Here is a 21602-nt window from a genome sequence, read left to right on the forward strand (position 1 = left end):
AGGTGGGAGTGTTGCATTCATTGACTCGGTAATAACTGCACTGTGCTACTGAGCCAAAGACTACAAGGGGCCCAAGTGCAATTAGCTTTTCTGTGCTTCGTAAGCCCATTTTCAACCAGAGCAATAGTGATGGTACTATAATTGCCCTCATTGTTCGTGGGCTATGGAAAATCCAAAATTGTTCCTACTATCCAATGACTCCTGCTGGAAAACTTGCATGTGTGGTTATCTGGTGAGGGCAGAATTAGTTGTGATGACGATGGCCCCCTTGGTTGAATAGCCTGACTTGCTATCCAGCTTAAATGTAAAGGTGAGGTAGAGTGTGCCCACCACTCGTAGCCCTACACAAACATGAGTTGAAGCCTCCTGGGGGAGAGGGACACTATTAAAAACAGGCATGGGAATGAGCTTTGAACCATTTAGCTCTTTCATGAAAATTGTACTGCTTCCAACTTCAGTGATCTGCTGCCAACCCTTTGAGATGGCAAGCGAGTGATGAGCCACAAACTGAGCATGTAACTGAAGGTAGCAAAAAAAAAGGTCCCAAAGGAGGTGTTTCCTTTTTGTGTTATCACAGTATGTTGGAAAAGTTTCTCCAGCACTAGTTGAGTTTGTTTTTTTAAAACTGTCTTGGCATAGAACAGATTTGAAAGAGCTGCAGATCATTTTTTAAGTTGAAAAATAAAAGCAGTTTCAAAGAAGTTGCGTGCTGTATTAATTTGTGTTTAAGAGCTAAGGAAACCAGTCCTCGAGCTGGAAGCAGACATTTAATTTTATAGGACATGCCCGACAGCCATTTTACAGTTGACCGAGCTAGTCGTTTGATACTTGGTTAATACAGTATTATGTGGAGAAGGAAGTTATACACGTTCCTCATCTACTGCAGTAGACTTCTCCTTAGTGGCAGTTATGTAATTGTGTTTTAGTTTTTATCCCGGGCCTCTCTTGGAAAGACTGAACTTGCATTGAAATAGCACCTTCTCACATAACATCCCAAAGTGGTATCCAACTTGGCCTCTTGCAGGTGATCACAGGCATGTTGCACACAGTAATGCCTCTTTGACCTCAATAAAAGCACCGACCCATATTAGGGTATGGTTCCCTAGATCAAATAACTGTTCGGGAGTAAGCTCATGAAGATTTTGGGTAGTTATTTGACAATGTAGGGCATCACCATTGTGCTCACTTTTTGTTTCTCTCCCGGGACCTCAAAACTAAAGTCAATTGTAGTAACTCTGCTGAGATCAGCCAACTCGCAACAGACCAGCGATTGACCTTATGACCTTCCTGGTCATTTAAAAAAAATGTTTTAATGGGAGTTTATTGCCAGAGTATTGGGCCGTGCAAAAGTTTTACCATGCAGTATATGCCAGTTAAAGAATGACCTGTTACTGAAAATTGAAGTAAACACTAACCCAATCATGGATTTAATTGAAATGTTTGCTCGACTTGCTTGCTGCCAGGTTGCACCCATTATATGACTTGTACCGCTCGGTGTAACAGATAAAATCCTTTCGGCCTTACCTGAGTAACCACTGCAACTGAGAATTTATGGTTTTCCTTCCCCCACCCTGGAAAGGAAACTCCTACTCATCTTGTATGGAGCAGTGAAGGTTTAAAGGGCTATTGTCTTACACATTTAGCTCACTGTCTCTAGAGTCCCATTGTGTTGTGCAGCAACCCGCCACATCCAGAGCTTAAGTATACAGGCAGAATGGCATGCCTGCATTATCTTGGGAAGCTGACCCATTGGCCCTTGTACCAGCCTCACTAGTCATGGTCACGTACAATCTCATCCTTCACTAAAACTACTGCCCCTCCCCACCAAAACATTCTCCACTCCTGAGAACGCATTGCAAGCTTCAAAGATCATCGTGTCTCAATCGTTACAGCAGATCTATTTTAAAAAGCCAGTGACTCTCAAATGAGCTCTGTCAGTGGATATCTCATTTTGGAAATAGGCTAACCTATTTCTAGAGGTAAAATAGGAGTTTTTATACAGAGGAAATAAAACAAGAAATGCTGCACCTGGTGTGTTATTGAATACATAATGAAATTCAAACTCATCTTTATGACAGTAACCAGCTGGAATCATACAGCACAGAAGGCGGCCATTCGGCCCATCGTGCCTGTGCCGTCTTTGAAAGAGCTATCCAATTAGTCCCACTTCCCTGCCCTTAATTATTAATAACCCCTCTTGTCCATCTAAATTTGGTGCAGCAAAATTGAATAAGTATTCTCATTTGTACCAGGGGTGGTGGTGTTGGTTGTCCCTGTCACAGGACTTTCCTATTCCCACTTCAGTCTCTTCCTAGTCTCTAAATTCAACTCATAGAATCCAAGGTAAAAAGACAGATCTGCAATATCTGATCTGTTTACGAGGGCTTTATTCTGTTTTTCCCGGTAGGGAATGTGCTTTATCTTTGTCCCTCTTCACTTTTGGCCCATTTCAGGTTAGTGCCCGTGTCGAGTAAACTTACTGTGCAACATTGAGTCCTGAATTAATAAACTGTTCAGTGTCTTTACAGCAGCGCTCCACTTTCACTCACTGAGGCGATGGTTGAAGAATTTTCTGTTTACTATGACTGGAACTGTTGTCATGGCTTCATCTTTTATAATTTTGGGTCCTGTCTGTGTGTTGTACTGTTTCTTTATTGTCCCTTTTTAAGATGGGGGTGGTGGTGGTGAAAAAGTGTCATTGCACCCTTCTGTCAGTATTATAAAGTTTCAAAGTAATTTGATTGATTAAGCTAGCAGCACACGCTGAGGCGTTGAGCTCCAGTAAATCCCGACAAAGAAATCCCAACTCTGGTAGAAAAATGCTTTCCTCCAGAGAGAAAAGGATGTCATTTCATATGGCTCGCAACAGTGACATGCCTTTTTGTTCTAAAGGCTGTTATGGCTCCTTGGGGAGCAATTTGGATTTTTTCAGCTCCTTGGAGAACATGACTGCGTGCAAGGACATGCAGTGGGGACGTGCTAACTAATTCAGTCCTTCACACGCTGCAGTATTCTTCACTTCTTGGGTTTCTATTGATGAACGTATGATACTTTGCTATTCATATAGCTTGGTGAACTTCATTGGCCAACAATAGTAAACTTATCGGCTAGTGTGGTTGATGGCCTTTGCTAGTGGATTAAGTTAATATTTTCCTTTTTGCCAAGCAATAAATTTTGACATTTCTGTTCAGCTGCTAACACCGTGCAAAAGATTTTTCTTTTTGACAGATCCAGTACCGTTTAATGTCCAGAGTAAGTGATACTGCCCACAGTTTTAAGAAACAAGAATTGGTGCCCAGTGAGAATTGGTTGGGATGGACTTGGGTTTGATTATGTGCCAAGTTAGCTGGTCTCAGTCAGGTCAGTGTCGGGTATACTACAGTTGGTCTGAGCTAGGGATGGGTTGAAGGGGAATATTGGCTGGGGTTCCTGTTCTCAATGGTCCACTGACGACTGCTGGAAAGTCCATGTGTGTGCATGTGGAGCAAGGAAAGGGTTGGACTTAGCTGTGATATTCCTCATAGTTAAATAACCTCCCAACACTTGCTGTAGAATGGCCAGTTTAGTGACATAACTGGTGCCTATAATTCCATCTGAACACCAGTTGTCTTCATTGTTTTGGTGGTGGGGGGGGGGGGAGGGAAAAGAGAGAATAGGATCAGATAGGAAGAGGAGTAGGCCATTCAGTTAGATCATGACTGATCTGTATCTTAACTGCATCTACCCACCTTAGTTCTGTAATCCTTAATACCCTTTCCTAACAAAAGATTCCTTTTGGCATGTCTAAAGGCTTATTTACATTGGTCTTGTTCCCTCTAATATAAAACAAGGCATCTCCAGAGATCCGAGAACATCAGAGAACCACATTTCTTTGGGTTTTGAGCTGCTGCTGGGTCTTGCCTGAATTTCAGCCATGCAGAGAAACTTTTATTACCCCTCCAATGAATCTCTGTTTCCAGTCTTGATTTGCAGCAGCAGCTACAAAAGAAGGGGATGCACACACACATCACTGGTCATGGGCCCTTTTTTTCTGGCGCTGCTCGGTTTCCTGTGTGCAAGGGCAGGCCTCGTGCAGCTGGTTGGAAGCCAGATGTAAAACGTTTGGCACCTACAACAATAACTTGTTTTTATATATCACATTTAATGTAGTAAAACGTCCCAAGGTGCTTCACTGGAGTGATTACCAAACAAAATTTGACACCGAGCTGCGTAAAGCGATATTAAGACAGGTGACCAAAAGCTTAGTCAAAGAGGTAGGTTTTAAGGAGCACTTTTAAAGGACACTACAGACTTCCTACAAAAACTCAGCACCCACGGACCAGTTGAACCAGGAACACTTCTCGCCACGATGGACGTCTCGGCACTCTACACCAGTATCCCCCACGATGACTGCATCGCTGCAACAGCCTCAGTACTCAACACCAACAACAGCCAATCTCCAGACGCCATCCTACAACTCATCCGCTTCATCCTGGATCACAATGTCTTCACCTTCGATAACCAGTTCTTTACCCAAACACACGGGACAGCCATGGGGACCAAATTCGCACCCCAATACGCCAACATTTTCATGCACAAGTTCGAGCACGACTTCTTCACTGCATAGGATCTCCAACCAACGCTATACACCAGATACATCGACGACATTTTCTTCCTATGGACCCACGGCAAAGAATCACTGAAGAGACTACACGATAACATCAAGTTCCATCCCACCATCAAACTCACCATGGACTACTCCTCAGAATCTGTTTCTTTCTTGGACACAAATCTCCATCAAAGACGGGCACCTCAGCACCTCACTCTACCGCAAGCCCACAGACAACCTCACGATGCTCCACTTTTCCAGCTTCCACCCCAACCACGCCAGGGGCCATCCCATATGGACAGGCCCTACGAATACACAGGATCTGCTCAGACGAGGAGGAATGCGATGAACACCTACAGACGCTGAAAGACGCCCTCGTAAGAACGGAATATGACGCTCAACTCGTCGATCGACAGTTCCGACGGGCCACAGCGAAGAATCGCATAGACCTCCTCAGAAGACAAACACGGGACGCAACCAACAGAGTACCCTTCGTCGTCCAGTACTTTCCCGGAGCGGAGAAACTACACCATGTTCTCCGCAGCCTTCAACATGTCATCGATGACGACGAACACCTCGCTAAGGCCATCCCCACGCCTCCACTACTCGCCTTCAAACAGCCACCCAACCTCAAACAGACCATCGTTCGCAGCAAATTACCCAGTTTTCAGGAGAACAGCGTCCACGACACCACACAACCCTGCCACGGCAACCTCTGCAAGACATGCCAGATCATCGACACGGATACCACCATCACACGAGAGGACACTACCCACCAGGTACGTGGTTCATACTCCTGTGACTCGGCCAACGTTGTCTACCTCATACGTTGCAGGAAAGGATGCCCCGGAGCATGGTACATTGACGAGACCATGCAGACACTGCGACAACGGATGAACGGACACCGCGCAACAATCGCCAGACAGGAGGGTTCCCTCCCAGTCGGGGAACACTTTAGCAGTCAAGGACATTCAGCCACCGATCTTCGGGTCAGCATTCTCCAAGGCGGCCTTCGAGACACACGACAACGCAACGTCGAGCAGAAGTTGATAGCCAAGTTCCGCACCCATGAGGACGGCCTCAACCGGGCTCTTGGGTTCATGTCACGCTGCACGTAACCCCACCAGCAAAAAGGGGAAAAAAAATTTGTTTTAATATTTTCTCTCGCGCGCTCTCTCTCTCTCTGCCATTTGGGTCTCTTTCTTTCTGTCTGTGTAATTGACACAATGTATATCCAGTGTACTGGGATGTGCTGTTCTGTGTGACTGGCCTGTTTGAACAACGACACCTTTTGATTGGTGTGATGCTGTCCCAGCCTAATATAAGATATGCGATTTGAGAATCTTTCACTCATTCACCTGACGAAGGGGATAATCTCCGCAAGCTTGTGATTTTAAAATAAATTTGTTGGACTATAACCTGGTGTAAGATTCCTTACATTTAAAGGAGGAGAGAGAGATGGAGGGGTTTAGGGAGGGAATTATAAGCAGTGTAGATGAAAACATGAAATTACAAAGCGATATTGATAGATTAGGTGAATGGGCAAAACTGTGGCAAATGGAATTCAATGTGGACAAATGTGAGGTCATCCATTTTGGATCAAAAAAGGATAGAACAGGGTACTTTCTAAATGGTAAAAAGTTAAAAACAGTGGCTGTCCAAAGAGACTTAGGGGTTCAGGTACATAGATCATTGAAGTGTCATGAACAGGTGCAAAAAATAATCAAGAAGGCTAATGGAATGCTGGCCTTTATATCTAGAGGGCTGGAGTACAAGGGGGCAGAAGTTATGCTGCAGCTATACAAATCCCTGGTTAGACCGCACCTGGAGTACTGAGAGCAGTTCTGGGCACCGCACCTTCGGAAGGACATATTGGCCTTGGAGGGAGTGCAGCGAAGGTTTACTAGAATGATACCCGGACTTCAAGGGTTAAGTTACGAGGAGAGATTACACAAATTGGGGTTGTATTCTCTAGAGTTTCAAAGGTTAAGAGGTGATCTGATCAAAGTTTATAAGATATTAAGGGGAACAGATAGGGTGGATAGAGAGAAACTATTTCCGCTGGTTGGGGATTCTAGGAGTAGGGGGCACAGTCTAAAAATTAGAGCCGGACCTTTCAGGAGCGAGATTAGAAAACATTTCTACACACAAAGGGTTGTAGAAGTTTGGAACTCTCTTCCGCAAACGGCAATTGATACCAGCTCAATTGCTCAATTTAAATGTGAGATAGATAGCTTTTTGGCAACCAAAGGTATTAAGGGATATGGGCCAAAGGCGGGTATATGGAGTTGGATCACAGATCAGCCATGATCTTATCAAATGGTGGAGCAGGCACAAGGGGCTGAATGGCCGACTCCTGTTCCTAATTCCACAGCTTGGGGCCTACGTGGCTCAAGGCATGGCTGCCAATGGTGGAGCGATTTTAAAATTGGGGATGTGCAAGAGGCCAAGACCGGCTTGGGAGAAGAGCCATTCAGTGTCCTTTCGGCAGCTAGTCTTTGTGAGTCGTGGCATTTGGCTTAGAGCCTGTTGTATGGTACCAGTACTTGGTAATCCTGGTGGCACTCGGTCAGTTCTCCAGCAATATAAAAGTCCCTTTATTTTATATTGTTTCTCATTGTGATAACCTGGTATCAGTAAGTTACTTCCTGACGTTTGCTGTTCAACCTGGTTTCTGTAGACCTGCAGTGAGCATGTAGACCCAGGTCAAGCTGTCGCAGGATCTCTAATGTAAAATAGAAAGGGAAGTGAACCAGTGCATTGCTCGGGCTGCGTGTGGACTTCCTGGAGGCTGGCTGAAGGATGGCCGTGTTATGAGAAGGTTGCTCATCCTCCTCTGCCCTCTGACTGATTTGTAAAAGGTACCTGATCCCCAGACTTCAAACCATTGGATTTTGCCAGAATGTACAGTCCTGGCAAAAATGTCAGTAAAAGTTCATGATTTTGAAAGCTTTGCATTACCTCGTGCAGTATTTCCTTCAGTATAAAGCTCTTCCCTCACGAGGCCTCTGTAATCTTGCTGATACATACACGATGACAGCATGAAGCATTGTGGTTGCTGTAGTCTCTCTCGCTCTCATTCTTAATATACACGTTTACCAGAGCAGAAAATCATGTGCAAGTTGTTTAACTGGTGGATCCTGAGCCTGCTTTTTTTTTTAAAAAGAAAAATAATTTGCTATGTCTCCCCAATTTGAATTTTGCTTTAATCTAGTGTTGGGAAGCAATAAAAGAATTTTCTCCCATCACGGCACAGCATACTGATCACTTCTCGTGCGTGCCCCCTCCTCCACCCAGTTGAGCAAGAGCCACTGTGTTCTTGATGAATGAATCGAGGTTCTGTTGTACTATAGCTATTCTGACGAGCTGTAAATTTGCATGTGGAAAAGACCAAAATTCTGTGATGGAAACTTGCAATGCATCAAATCTTGATATAGACTATTAGATCTTGTCATTAATTTCATTAACCCTTTCTCTCCCCATCAGTCATTTGGTCTTGCAATAAAATTGCTTGGAACTGTCCTTTCTATCAGTCTACTCTTCAAAGTTGCTTAGTTCAAATTTATCTGAATTCCTTTCTTAGCACTAAATTACCATTTTGCTGAATTATGTTTAATTCAAGCTTGTAGTGCATAAAGCTACTTTGAATTATTAGAGGTAGACTAATCCTTCTAATTTCATCACTTCCCCTCTTTCAACTCACTTTTAGAAAAACACAATGGTGATTTACAAACTTCAAGCTTAGCCTTGACTGAGTGCGTTGCACATTTGCCTCTTGAACCGGAAGGTCATGGGTTCAAGCCCTACTCCAAAGAGTTGAGTACATAATCTAGGCTGATACTTCAGTGCAGTACTGAGGGAGTGCTGCACTGTTGGAGGTGTCATCTTTCTGAGGGCCCCGTCTGCCCCCTCAGGTGGATGTAAAGCATCTCCTGGCACTAGAGGAGCCAGGCAGTTCTCCCGATATCTTGACTAACTATGATCTCGACCAATATCAAACAGATTATCTGGCCGTTTATCTCAGTTTGTGGGACCTTGCTGTGCAAAATGGGTTGCCCCATTTGCTTACATTGCAACAGTGACGACAAAAGTGCTTTGGTACGTCTTGACATCGTTAAAGATGCTATATATGCAAGTTTGTTCGCTATGGGACCGTTTACAAACATTGACACTGCATGTCCTGCCTTCTGAAAGATGGTGCAAGCCACCTAAAGGAGAGCAGTTCTCATTAGTACATACCAACAGAAATAATGTTCCAGTCAGTAGTCAAATAGAGAGATCTGATCATAATGCAGAGATCTGAACTTGCAGACCCAGTTTGAGAACCTTGAAGGAGAAGGCAAACATGGTGTGTGAGTAAAGTGGAAATAGATTCCACTGGGTTGCAAAGAAAACCTTGACAAAAGTTATAACCAGCATTGTAGGAAGAAGAGAGGGAATGGATGGAATAAATTTCAATATTGCAATCTGCAGATATATTATGTGCAATATATGGGAGATGACCTATTGTTTACTATCTGTGCAGTATGCACTGAAAACAATTACAGCACTGTACACTTTAAGTAGCCGTGAATGCAAAGTTTTGCTGTTAATGGTATAAAATTAACTGACTGCATCGGAGTATAGAATTCACAGTAAAGTACCATTTGTATGAAATTCTTTGAATAAAGTATAAATGATTGAGGCATAACAATTGTTGGCAAGGTGTTAACCATTGGTGCATTGCATTAATTTGAATTTCCATGGTAATTAAAGCTCATTATTGCAGACTACTGAGCAAAGTAACAGGAGTTTTGACCTCCTTTCTGAATTTGTTTAGAACAGCTGAGACCAAGGAACATACTGTAACAAGTTTTTGAAAACTTGTTTTCTCTGTACAGTTTAAAATAGAGTAAAGCCATAATTGTCAGTTTTCATTTCTATTTTCCTATATATATGGGAAGTGAATGTTGCATTGAGATGTAATGCTTACCTCTGAATTTTGTGTATAGGTAATGTTGTACATGTTTATCCATAATTCAGTATGCTGGTAACTGCTGAAGGGGATAGAATACTACATTGTACCTTTTTTTTTTCTTTCAGTACAGTAGAAAGGCTGTCCCTAGTGCCTTTGGACAGAGCTGAGACAACTGATTGATTTCTCCCCAGGGAAGGTGTAACTCCTGCCTCACCCTCCCCTCCACTGTAGTCCGTGCAACTCAATAGACGTCCAGCAAACTAAGGGCCAGTGTCATCTGTCTGCCATCGATTCATTTATTAAAACTAATTAAGGAAAAATGAGCTTCCAGCAGAGCCTGGAGACGGGCTCGTTCCTCCTGGGGAATTAGGATGATGGAGGTGTGATGTGGTACTGTGAGCTCAGCAGCTGAGAGCATCAATTACCTCCTCAACAAGGGAGGCATTTGTAAAATGGCTTTTTTGCTTTTCCCCCTTCCTCGCTCTCCTGGAACAAGTTATTGGTGTGAAGTCATCTTGAGGGCTGGCTGTTCCATTGCTATGAAGTCGTTAATTTAAAGTTATTAACAGTCTCTGCCGAATGAGCTGCATTTGGCATTGCTTTTTAATGCCACCCAGTTCTGCTGTGACTATGGGGAGCGCTGAGTGTGCGTGGTGATATGTCGACAATGTTTTACTCCATTTTACCGAGAAATAAGTACATTATCTGAAAATAGCTTTGAACTAGAAGATTTTTTTTGTCGATTAGATTTATTTTATGTCTTCTAAAACCCAAATATTGTAATAAGGTTCTTTTTAATTCAGTACGTCAGATTTTATGAACCTTGGAACTATTCCAGAGGCTTTTCACTTGCATGCATATGCCTTACTTGAGAATGGGAATGAGTTTAGCATTGCTTGTGGTTGTGCTTTTCAACTGTATATCTGGGAGTCAGTTCAAATTAAGTTGCAGCAAACCACCTCATTTTGCAATTTCTATTTTTAATCCAAGTTGGCTGCTGAACTGAGCTTCGTTTACACTGCAGATTTTTTTAATCCCAGTGTGTCCTGAGTCTGTAATTTACTTTAAATTCCCTGCTGGCTGGTTTTAGCATTTACTCTAGCTTGCAACATTAATGTGGTCGGGGAGTGACTCGAGGTAACACGATGGGTTTTGCTGCTGCAGATATCAGTTTGAAATATCCATTTCGAGTGAAATGGATGCTTGTAATACTCCATAATGTGGTTCGTCTACCATGTGCAAATCATCCAAGTGCAGGATTCACAGGAAGTTGCATCTAAATCAGAAACCCTTTTTAGTAATCTATTCCACATTTTTTATTTCTATTCAGGGTGCGGGATTTCACATTGTTGACTTTGAGCACTTTTTTAGGCCAAGTTTAGCACAGCCAGACGGAATGAAACTGCTGTAACACTGCCCCAACAAGTTTCCCTAACCCCAACCATCTGAGCATTTCCCGTGGCCACAGTGTGATTCTTCCAATTTTGTACTTTGGTGGCTTTTTAATTCAGATTCCAGGAGACCAGTGTCTGGGAGGCTCCCCAAATTTATGATACTTAGCCTCCCTTAGCTTGGCGGCAGAGTCTTTTTAACCTGTTTTTTGTGTGCCTTGAGTCTGTTGCTGGAATAAGGGAGCTTGGTTTATCATGCAGTGGGACCCTATTCATGGATGTTGGTCTCCTAAATTCTAAACTAAAATAGCACTATTATAAAAGTGACAAGACTGTGCCAATTTGTGTCCCAACTGTGGGCACTTTTTGTGCTGCGTTCTCGTGAGATTGCTCCAAATTCTTTCCTCTTCAAGCCAAGAAAGAAGGGAGACATTGTCTCGTTGGGTTGGGCTGGATTCGAGCCTAAACCTCATTTCATGTCTTGGTGCTTGGCAGGCTATTTGACCACAGGGGGCCAGGGGGACATGGTAATCCAGCCAAGATCCTGTCCTTGTATCCTATTTGCATGTGGACTTCCAGCAGGAGTTGCTGGGTAGCACTTAGGAGCCTTGGTTTTCCTTCTCCTTTCAGGGCTGCTGAAGCCAACTGTGATGTCCCAATTGCTGCCCTGATTGATCAGGGTTTAAACCTGGAACCTCCAGATCTGTGTGGCTCACTACTACGGAGTGCTGCCTTTACTTCCAGGCATTGGAGAGTAGATCTAATCAAATGCTTAATGAATCTTCTCTTTTCCAGTGGACAGATTGGTGTTGATTTGAAAAGTACTTTAAATGTTTCTGTTTCTTCACACAGGATTTCATTTGAGTGGAACTGTGACGGAACTAGCCAGCCAGGGCGAACCTGAGAAAACATACAAAGTTGCCATCAGTTTTGACCGCTGCAAAATTACCTCTGTGACATGTGGCTGCGGCAACAAGGACATCTTCTACTGTGGCCACGTAGTGGCACTGTCTCTGTACCGGATCCGGAAAGCTCAGCAGGTGGAGCTGCGTCTCCCAATCTCGGAAACGTTATCACAGATGAACCGAGATCAACTGCAGAAGTTCGTCCAGTACCTCATCACAGCCCACCACACGGAGGTGCTTCCAACCGCACAGAAACTGGCCGACGAAATTCTGTCCTCATGTTCTGAAATTAATCAAGTGCACGGTAAGGAGCAGGGCAGTACGGTCTGCGTACATTAGCTGGTTCGTACAATGTCAATTGACTCTGATTAGTCATGATGTGGAGATTTATTTACATTTATTACATTTACCTGAGGAAGGAGGAAGTCTCCGAAAGCTTGTGAATTTAAAATAAAATTGCTGGACTATAACTTGGTGTTGTAAAATTGTTTACAATAGTGCTATTGTGTCAGTTTCAAGACTTGCATTCTATACTCGATCTTTGTAGCAATGCTAATATACATCTTGCAGGTAGTACTGAGCTGAGTTCAAGCTCTTGATTTAAACTTGTGCTGCGTTGTACTTCACAGTAAATCTATTTGGGATATTTTCACATGGTAGTTTCCTGTTATTTGTTCTGAGTTTCACTTGTTGGCCAGGAGGTGTTTTTAAACCAGTCTATGCGCTTATCAGGATGAGGATTTTAGTGTCTGAGTGGGACACTTTTTTTAATTTTCTCATTTCACACTCATTTGAGTGGGATCAGGTGCATCAAAGGTTAGATGCAGAAAAAACTCCTGCTCTGCCTAAGCCTTGAATTCTGAAGAGGACCCCAAATGCAGCTGTGCCTTTTTTGGGACAGGTTTGTGATGAGGGTCCATGCCCATGAGGAACTGGCTTGATGCTGCCTAAAATCACTTTTTTGTAGGATTCTTAGCCAGCAGAGATGAACGACTCATCCATATCCCAAAATTTACATCTTAATCCTCCATTTAGTATTCTCGTGCATCTATAAACTGTATAATTACTTCAGGTTACAAAGTTGTTTTTTGAAGTAATGCAATTTAATTTCCAGGACTGTTACAACTTCAGAATCCACCTGTGATTTGTGGAACTGAATGCACCTGGAATTGCAGTGTAGCAGAAGTAAAATTTAGGTTTTATAGAGTTGCATTTCCAAAAGTGCCTTGTGTTGAAAATGTCCAAGTACTTCATGTGTTGAATTATTTTTGAAGTGTAGTGACTGTGTAGGCAAATATAGCAGCCATTCTGGGGCAGTAACATCCCGTAGACGGCAGTGAGACGAATGACTACTTTTGTGGTATTGGTTAAGGGAAGAATGTTGGCCAGGACACTGGGAAAGCTACCTGCTCCTTTTAAGTATTCCCATGAAATTTTTAATACTTAGATAAGCAATTAGGGATGGGCAATAAATGTCGGCCTCGCCATCAACACCCACATCCCATGAACGAATAAAACAAAAAAATTTGGAGACCAGTTTAATGCCTCATGCAGAGGATGGCACCTCTGATAGACCATGTCGGATCCAAGGGTAGCATTCCACATAGCAAACCACTTGCCATTCGTTCCTTGCTCTAAGAGTGGCCTAATGATCTGCCTTGTGATGTTTAGCACACCAGATAGTGAATTGACGGTAAGACTTCACAGGAGGAAGAGGACATTTAAGAAAGCTTGTCAAATGTGATATTTTAGATAGTCATACAATTGAGATTGAGCTCTGCAGAACATAGAAATCCAAATGGGACACTTTCTTGGCAAACTTGCTAGTCGTATATTGATCAGAATTTAACTGTTTAAATGGCTGAGTTGTCCTTGGGGCAGGTTCTGGGCAATAACCTGTCAGCTGAAAGGATAGGCATTATTCTCGTCGTCTTACAAGGCCATTGCAATTCAGTGCATCCTTCTGCCAAGGGGACCTGATTTGCACTGTACTTGTGGCATTTTTTACCCACTTGGAATGGGTGGTAATTTCATTCTTTGCAATAATTATGATTTAAGAACCTGTAACAAGCCATAAAAAAGACCTTTTTGGTTTTAAGTTGCCAATCCATTCCAGTATACCTTTGGCCCTGATGGATGTTGAAAGTGCTAAATGTTGCACTGTATTCAATGAATAAAGCAGATGGTGAATGACTACAAGGTAGATGGTGGCTTTTTGGATGGGAGAGCAGGAATTTAGGGAGGGAGGAATGTCAGATGACTTCATTATATACTTTACAAAATGTTTTTGACTGTCTCTCCTTACTTTTTATTCTCTCTCCAACAAAGCCATAGCAGGCAACTTACTTTTTATAGTAATGTGATGTCTGTCTTGCTTTTCTCTTTATCCTCACCCCCTACCCAAGCATAGGAAAGTACTCACTCTTGTATTGCCCTATCATTGTACCTCTCCCTAGTGACTTTCTCTTGTTTAGGCCCATACAACGAGTGTTGGCAGACTCTGTGGAGGATGTCATTATTAAACCTGATTGTTATCTGACGTTCATTAATGCACACTTCCCAGCAAAGATCAGTGGATAGTCATTGGGAGTAAGCACCTTGGTTTTTGTTTTCTTCAGTTCCAGGGTGTTGGGATCTATTTGTGCCCCAACTGCTGCCCTGTTTTCATTCTTGCATTCCCATTCTTCTAGTGACTTCTTGATTGATGGAGGGATGTGTGGGTAAGTGCCTGACTGTTTAGTGTGTGTTAGCTCTTAACCTGGTGTATAGATAGGATTCAACTACATTTGTAAATATCGGTCTATTCTTGGGATGTGAACTGAACCCAGCTCTTCATTCTAAATTTAAAATCTTTAGCAGTGAGTTGAAATGTCTTTCTCAGCTTCTAAGACTTATTTAAAAAAAAACTCCACACTGGATGCAGGAATGAGGCAGAAATGCTAATCATCGTACTAAAACTTTCTGCATATTTAATATATAAATATGCATTTAATTGTATAATCTCCAAGCAAATTCTTAACTGCCAAATTTTTCCCAAATCTCAGTTGTGTTCGTTTTGTACTCTGCATTTACTAGTAATGGGTATGAAGCTTACATTAACCACTTTATTGCAGAGCTAGTGCTATCCTTTTACATGCCAGCATGCAGCTGGATATAGCATCTCCTGGTTAAGAGGCTAGAAAAAGCCATGATGTATTGCATTGTTAGTATCACTGAGGCTAAGCTCTGACCTTTTATAAATATGGAGCCTGGCAATGCAACCGCCTCGCATTCAAGTCAGCTTTGTACTGCAGTACGTCTTGAATGTGTACCAATGAAGGTTGCATTAAAATGTATTAGATTCTGCCCATTCCAATTACCTGAATTTGTAGAGCTCCAGTTTGTGTTCCAGTGGAGACATAACCAGGTTTGGGTTGAAGGTTTAAAGTCAGTAATTGGTATGGTCCAGCTTTAGACATCTCATCTGTCTTTAGTGCTCTTGCGTATAATGGGATTCCACCCTGTGCCTGTGTTTACAATTGTTTCTGTAGAAGCCAAGCTGCACTTTTAAAATTCTTTCTGCATTGCGTTACAGGCGCTCCTGACCCCACAGCAGGTGCAAGTATAGACGATGAGAACTGCTGGCATCTAGATGAAGAACAGGTACAGGAGCAGGTGAAAGTGCTGCTGTCTATCAGTGGGTACTACGGAGCTAGCAAGCAACTACACTCCATGTTTGCTAAGGTAAGTACCCACAGTGAGAACTTCACAAAGTAAAATCCTATAATTATGCAGGGCTTGGATCTGTTTTGCTTCAGTGATACACAAGGTTCTTTATCTCTCCAACCTTCCCCAAGCATTTCTGAAAGCGATACCCTTGTAAGCTTAATGTTTCTTGGTGGATTAATTTTTTCTAACACTTTCAACAGACATCCATTGTGTCTGAGTCTGATATCACCTGTCATGTCATTTGTCATTACTGACAAGTCTCCTTGCTTGGGCAGTTTTTCCTCCTGACCTCCCGCTGACCATTTTTCAGTAATGCAAATTGTTAGCGATTGTGGTGGGGTTAAGAGGATGAGGGGGGTGGTGTGGGTACTTTGTGTACATGCAGTGTTGTCTGGAATATAGATGGCCACAAGTAGGTTTGTGATTTGCAGTATACTTGTCCCAGTATCAAATTCTGCATTGTATGCATTTAAAAAAATAAATAATTATTCTCTTACGAAGACGGTGACTTGTGCTCTGGTACAGTCCCACAAGCACTGACTGCCCTTCAGTATGACAATTTTTCATCACTGACAATAGGCAGTGACTGGCAGGCTATCAGTCTGATCCTGTCCTTGCTGATCATCTACATACACACTCTAGTAGGAACTGCTGGGAGCAGGACTCTTCTCCAAAACTCTTCCTAGCCTTCAGTGCGGAGGCTAATTGTTATGACCCGACTCCATTAACGGAGATCAGCTAATCAGTTCAATTGGAGATTGAACCTGGGACCCTCTTCTGGTTTGTCATGTTCCACACTTGGCAGTGCATTTTCCAGCTAAAGATGATGCATGCATGTTTAATTCACCCCAAGGTGACCTATTATTTTAACACTAAATGGTTAATTGCCTATGATTATTATTTATTGTGGAGACTTCTTTAGCATAGCTTTTAAATTTGCAGTTTCAAAAATTCTTTCCTTGCATGACAGGTGCGGGAGATGCTCAGGATGCGTGACTCCAATGGGGCTCGTATGTTGACACTAATGACGGAACAGTTTATGGAAGACCCACGGCTCTCACTGTGGAGACAACAGGGGACGGGGATGACCGATAAATGCCGAGAGCTGTGGGATGAGTTAGGTAATGGCCACAGTTTGAACCTAGTATTAAACATGCACAGTTTTGCTCTTGTTTTGACAACTCATTGTGGTCATCTACCTGAGTTAGCCCTTTCGGGCTGCCTTCGTTATTTACTTGGGACAAATTTTGCGAATGCATTTTTGTACTTGGAGCATGACTGTGCCTGAGACTGAGGTATTTTTATTGGTTTGATAGTAGCAGTGGTGGAATTATTTGAGGTACTTTATGTTCATATAGTTTTTAAATTTGGCCAGTCATTTAGCAAAGGTTAAGCTTTTTCAATTTAAAAAAAAAATCAGGGTTAGTCTGCTGAGTACGAGCTGAACAGGCACTAACTCACTCCTCCTGTAAAAAGTTTGAGCTCCCATTAGCATTGTTGATTTAAAAAAAAACATTTATTCAGAAAATACAATGTACAGGTCTGTGGTAAAGTACTTGTATACTGGCTGAGAAATAATGTACGTTTTTATATAGCACCTTTCACGTCCCAAAGTGCTTCACAGTGAATGAATTTACTTTTGAAGTGTATTCACTTAGAGGACACTGGGAGAACTCCCTGCTTCTCTTATACATTTAAAAAAAAGTGCCAGGCGATCATCTTGTTCACCTATAAAGACCGACAGAGTCTCAGGTTAATAGCATTATCCATAAAGCAGGCAATGTTGTACTGCACTAAAGTGTCTGCCAAAATTGCTTGGGTCTTGAGTGGAGTTTGACCCCACAACTTTCTTACTCAGATGCAAGAATTCTACCAACTGAGCCAAACTGACAATTATATGCAGTAGCGCTCTCATCTTGTTAGGATGATACCTGTCATCTTGCATTAAAATGTTAACCCACAGCTATGGTTAAATGTGAAGTTATCCACTTCGGAAAGAAAAACAGAAAGGCAGAGTATTATTTAAATGGTGATAGATTGGGAAATGTTGATGTACAAAGGGTCCTGGGTGTCCTTGTACACCAGTCACTGAAAGCAAACGTGCAGATGCAGCAAGCAGTTAGGAAGGCAAATGGTATGTTGGCCTTCATTGCAAGAGGATTTGAGTGCAGGAGCAAGGATGTCTTACTGTAGTTATGCAGGGCCTTGGTGAGACCACACCTGGAGTATTGTGTGCAGTTTTGGTCTCCTTACCTAAGAAAGGATATCCTTGCCATAGAGGGAGTGCAGTGAAGGTTCACCAGACTGATTCCTGGGATGGCAGGACTGTTGTATGAGGAGAGATTGGATCGACTCTGCCTGTATTCACTCGAGTTTAGAATAATGAGAGGGGATCTCATTGAAACATATAAAATTTTGACAGGGCTAGACAGACTGGATGCAGGGAGGATGTTTCCCTTGTCTGGGGGGTCCAGAATGAGGGGTCAAAGTCTCGGGATACGGGGTAGGACATTTAGGACTGAGATGAGGAGAAATTTTTTCACTGAGGGTGGTGAACCTGTGGAATTCTCTACCACAGAAGGCTGTGGAGGCAAAGTCATTGAATATCTCGCTCCTTAAATATAGATTTCTAGACACAAAAGGCATCAAGGGGTATGAGGAGAGAGCGGGAATATGGTATTGAGATTGAGGATGAATCATGATCATATTGAATGGCGGAACAGACTTGAAGGGCCAAATGGCCTACTCCTGCTCCTATTTTCTGTTTCTATGAATGTCTTGATTTATTAATCTTGTGCAACTAAATGTACAGTTCTAGTACTTCAAATTAAATGCAGGGCACCCCTCATTCATGTTCCATATTTATAGGCATGATGGGGTAAATAGTGTTAAAATTCTTTCAATTGTTGGTGAGATCAAGAATTTAAGGGAAGGTTAGAAAAAAATTCTTCACCCTGAGGATATTTAGAATATGGAGCCATAAACGATTGAAGCAGCATCTATAATTTGTTTTAGAAGGGGGTGAATTGCTTGAAAAAGAGGACTGTTAAAGGGTATGGGGAATGAGTATTAGTTGGAGAAAAACATTAGTATAGACATGATGAGCCAAATGGCCTGTTTCTCTTTGCAATATTCTGTGGTACCCTTGAATAACATAAATTAGGTCTGGTTTGTATCCACACTAAACTCCCTCTGCATTGCAATAATGTGGCTTAATTCTAACCTCGAAAGATCATTGCTGTACCAGTGTGAGATTTTCCATTTCCAACAGCACCATCCTTGTCTTTTTGATCAAAGCTCTTCTAGTGCCATTTTGTGTCAAATCATGCGGTGCTTTGTCCACCCACCTTTACAAAGGAACATTGAAACTGCCTAGTGCTCACTTCATGTAGGACCCTAGCAGTCGGCGGGGTCAAGTTCTTCTCGGGTGAGAACACTGTCGAAGGAGGCTAAAGTAAATATGTAGACATTCATGTGCCAGTCTTCCTTTGGTGTTCAGACTGGGCAAGCTGATCTGTGCAGCTGTGCCAGGTTCCTACCCTTCAGAGACCCACAGAGTGTAAGCACAAGGCCATCTCCCTACCTTTTACATGACTTTAAACTGGCTCATCCACCTTTCCAGCAGTATCATCGACTGTAGGTCTGTTGATCTGCCTTGGACTTGCTTACACTATGGGGTGCAGTCACCAGAGGGAGATGCGATCTCCTCCTTCTCCCCACCCCCCCCCCCCCCCTGCCAAATGCCTGCAGTTGTTGACACACCTCTAAATGATATAAACTCCCAAATCTGTGTCCATCTTTCCCACAACTCCATGTTTGAATCCATCCAAACAAGTTTCTGCCCTTATCACAGCAGTGAAATGGCCCTAATCAGTCAAAAATTACATCCTCTGCAACTATCACTGTGGTGCATTATCCCTCCTTGGCCTCTCCTCTGTTGTCCAGCTCAGTGGGACTGCCCTCCCTCGGTTCCACTCTAATCTATCTGATCGGAGCCTGGGCATGTCTCGTTCCATCCTGAACTGAGCTTCCAACCCTATATCCCCTTTCTCTCAAATACTTCTGTTCTTCCACCTCTAACATCTTTTGGCCTCTGCTCCTGCCTCAGCCGACCTGCTGCTGAAACCCTTGCCCATGTCGTCGTCACCTTTTTGGTCTCTACTATTCTGCTTTTTCAGTACATGGCTTTCAAATCAAAACCAAAAACCCTATAAATTAGTTTTCCAAGAACCTTTTTTAGAAAAGCCTGATTGCCAAACTTGAAATGACTGATGCAGATTCAACAGGCAGCACCACCTGGCAAAAGGAGTTGATCTGCAGTTAAACTCAGTCTGCATATGTAATCAAAGCTGCAAGGGTATTTTGTACATTGGAATGTGTCCACTGGTCCGTGAGATCAGACCAGTCACACACCCGCTCTCATTGGCCACCTGTGAAACGAACTAATCTCTGTCTAGTTTGTTCTGAGCTCTGTGATCAGTTCACTGGTGTGCGGACATTTTCACTGTCAAGGGCACTGTAACTGAGATTAAAAAGGAAAAATGGAACGCTGGAAATCCAACACAAAATGCAGTTCTGCTGGAGGTTCCTATTTAAAGTAGAATCTCTTAGCTCACTTGACCTGTGCATTTTCTGCTGCTGTAATATTTTGAATCATACAAATTAAGATGGACATTGGCTGCTGATTTAAACCAGTGAGGACCCAGGTCCCAGGGACCAGGCTGACTTGAGCTGGGGCTGGTGTTACAATTATCCTCTGCTCCTGGGTTTCGGGTGGGGAAACATCCAGCTCACGCGCCCGCTGCTGATCACTGTCTAGTGATCCCCTTTTGGAAATGTATGTGTGCAGGTCTGGTATAAAACTGACCAGGCTTGACCGTGATGCCTATCATGGTGGGATAGCCTGACACTTTAGAACTGTATTCTAACCAGGAGTCAAAGCACTGAAGAGGGGGGGTTAAGAAAATTGGGGGTGGGATTATTTTAAATGATGTGGCAGTGTTTTTTAAGCCACTTGGAAACATTTTTGTTTTGTTGAATTTATAAATAGTTTTACAGGAAACATAGAAAATAAGTTTTTCCTTTCCACCTCTTTTATTCCCATTCAATTTCTATCTGATGTGGTTTTTAAAAAAAAAATAATTGCTAGACTGCTTCGAATTTCATTTTTAGCTTATGAAAAAGTGCCATCAAACTTCAGTTTAACTTCTGGAAATTGTTCTTTTTTGTCATTTAAAGAAAGCTTTGCTCCCTCTTCTATCCCCAGTATGATTTTTGAGTCTCTTGACACCGTTCTGTGTTGTCTCAAGGGAGGTGGGTGGGGGTGTGAGTCAGCCACTAGGAGATTCACGAGCAGTCCATTCTGATACGTGTTTTCAACTGTTCCCCTCTTCTCCACGCCCCATGTGGGAATGCCTGGCCCTCCACTTGCCAACTCCCCTTGACAACACATGAGATTGGAAAATGAGACTTATTTTTACTGCCTGTCTATTCATTACTTTAAATTTGTCAGTTCTGGAACGTGCACATTCTTGGTATCCAAAGCGTTGTTTTCAAACTGCACCCAGTTTGAATTCCTTTTTAACCTGGCACATTTTGTGCTCTGCATTCCTGTCCGGTGAATATTCCACCCCAGTTTCCTTTTCCATTTTGTTCAAATTAGGTGCCCACACTTTGCCTGTCCCTATACGTTAATATATATATTGTATTTGTGTTTGTGCATGGGGTTCGCCCATTGATAAAGTAGTTCTGCTTTTGTAAATGTCTGCTGATGTCACACCTTGTATGAAAGGAAAGTCATGATTAGAAAGAAGAAAAACTTGCATTTATATAGCACCTTTCACTACCTCAGGACATCCCAAAAACCTTTACAGCCAATGAAGTACTTTTAAGTGTAGTCACTGTTGTAATGTAGGAAACGCGGCAGCAGTACTCGGGGCCAGTTTTTGCACATGGTCCCACAAACAGCAATGAGATAATAACCAGGTAATTTGTTTTTTAGTGATGTTGGTTGAGGGATAAATATTGGTTAGGACACTGGGGAGAATGCCCCT

The 21602-nt window shown here is 42.7% G+C and overlaps 1 protein-coding gene across 1 annotated transcript in view; it reads left to right on the forward strand.

Annotated features, from left to right (window-relative positions):
- LOC137304472 (zinc finger SWIM domain-containing protein 5-like) overlaps positions 1-21602 on the forward strand; it is a 71829-nt gene that overhangs the window by 26432 nt on the left and 23795 nt on the right. The window contains exons 3-5 of the mRNA XM_067973078.1: positions 11789-12145; positions 15416-15564; positions 16520-16670. Of these exons, the coding sequence (XP_067829179.1) occupies positions 11789-12145; positions 15416-15564; positions 16520-16670 (657 nt within the window). The remainder of the gene's footprint in view (positions 1-11788; positions 12146-15415; positions 15565-16519; positions 16671-21602) is intronic.

This window comes from Heptranchias perlo, chromosome 37 (assembly GCF_035084215.1).
Source record: "Heptranchias perlo isolate sHepPer1 chromosome 37, sHepPer1.hap1, whole genome shotgun sequence".
In the NCBI taxonomy this organism is placed as follows: Eukaryota; Metazoa; Chordata; class Chondrichthyes; order Hexanchiformes; family Hexanchidae; genus Heptranchias; species Heptranchias perlo.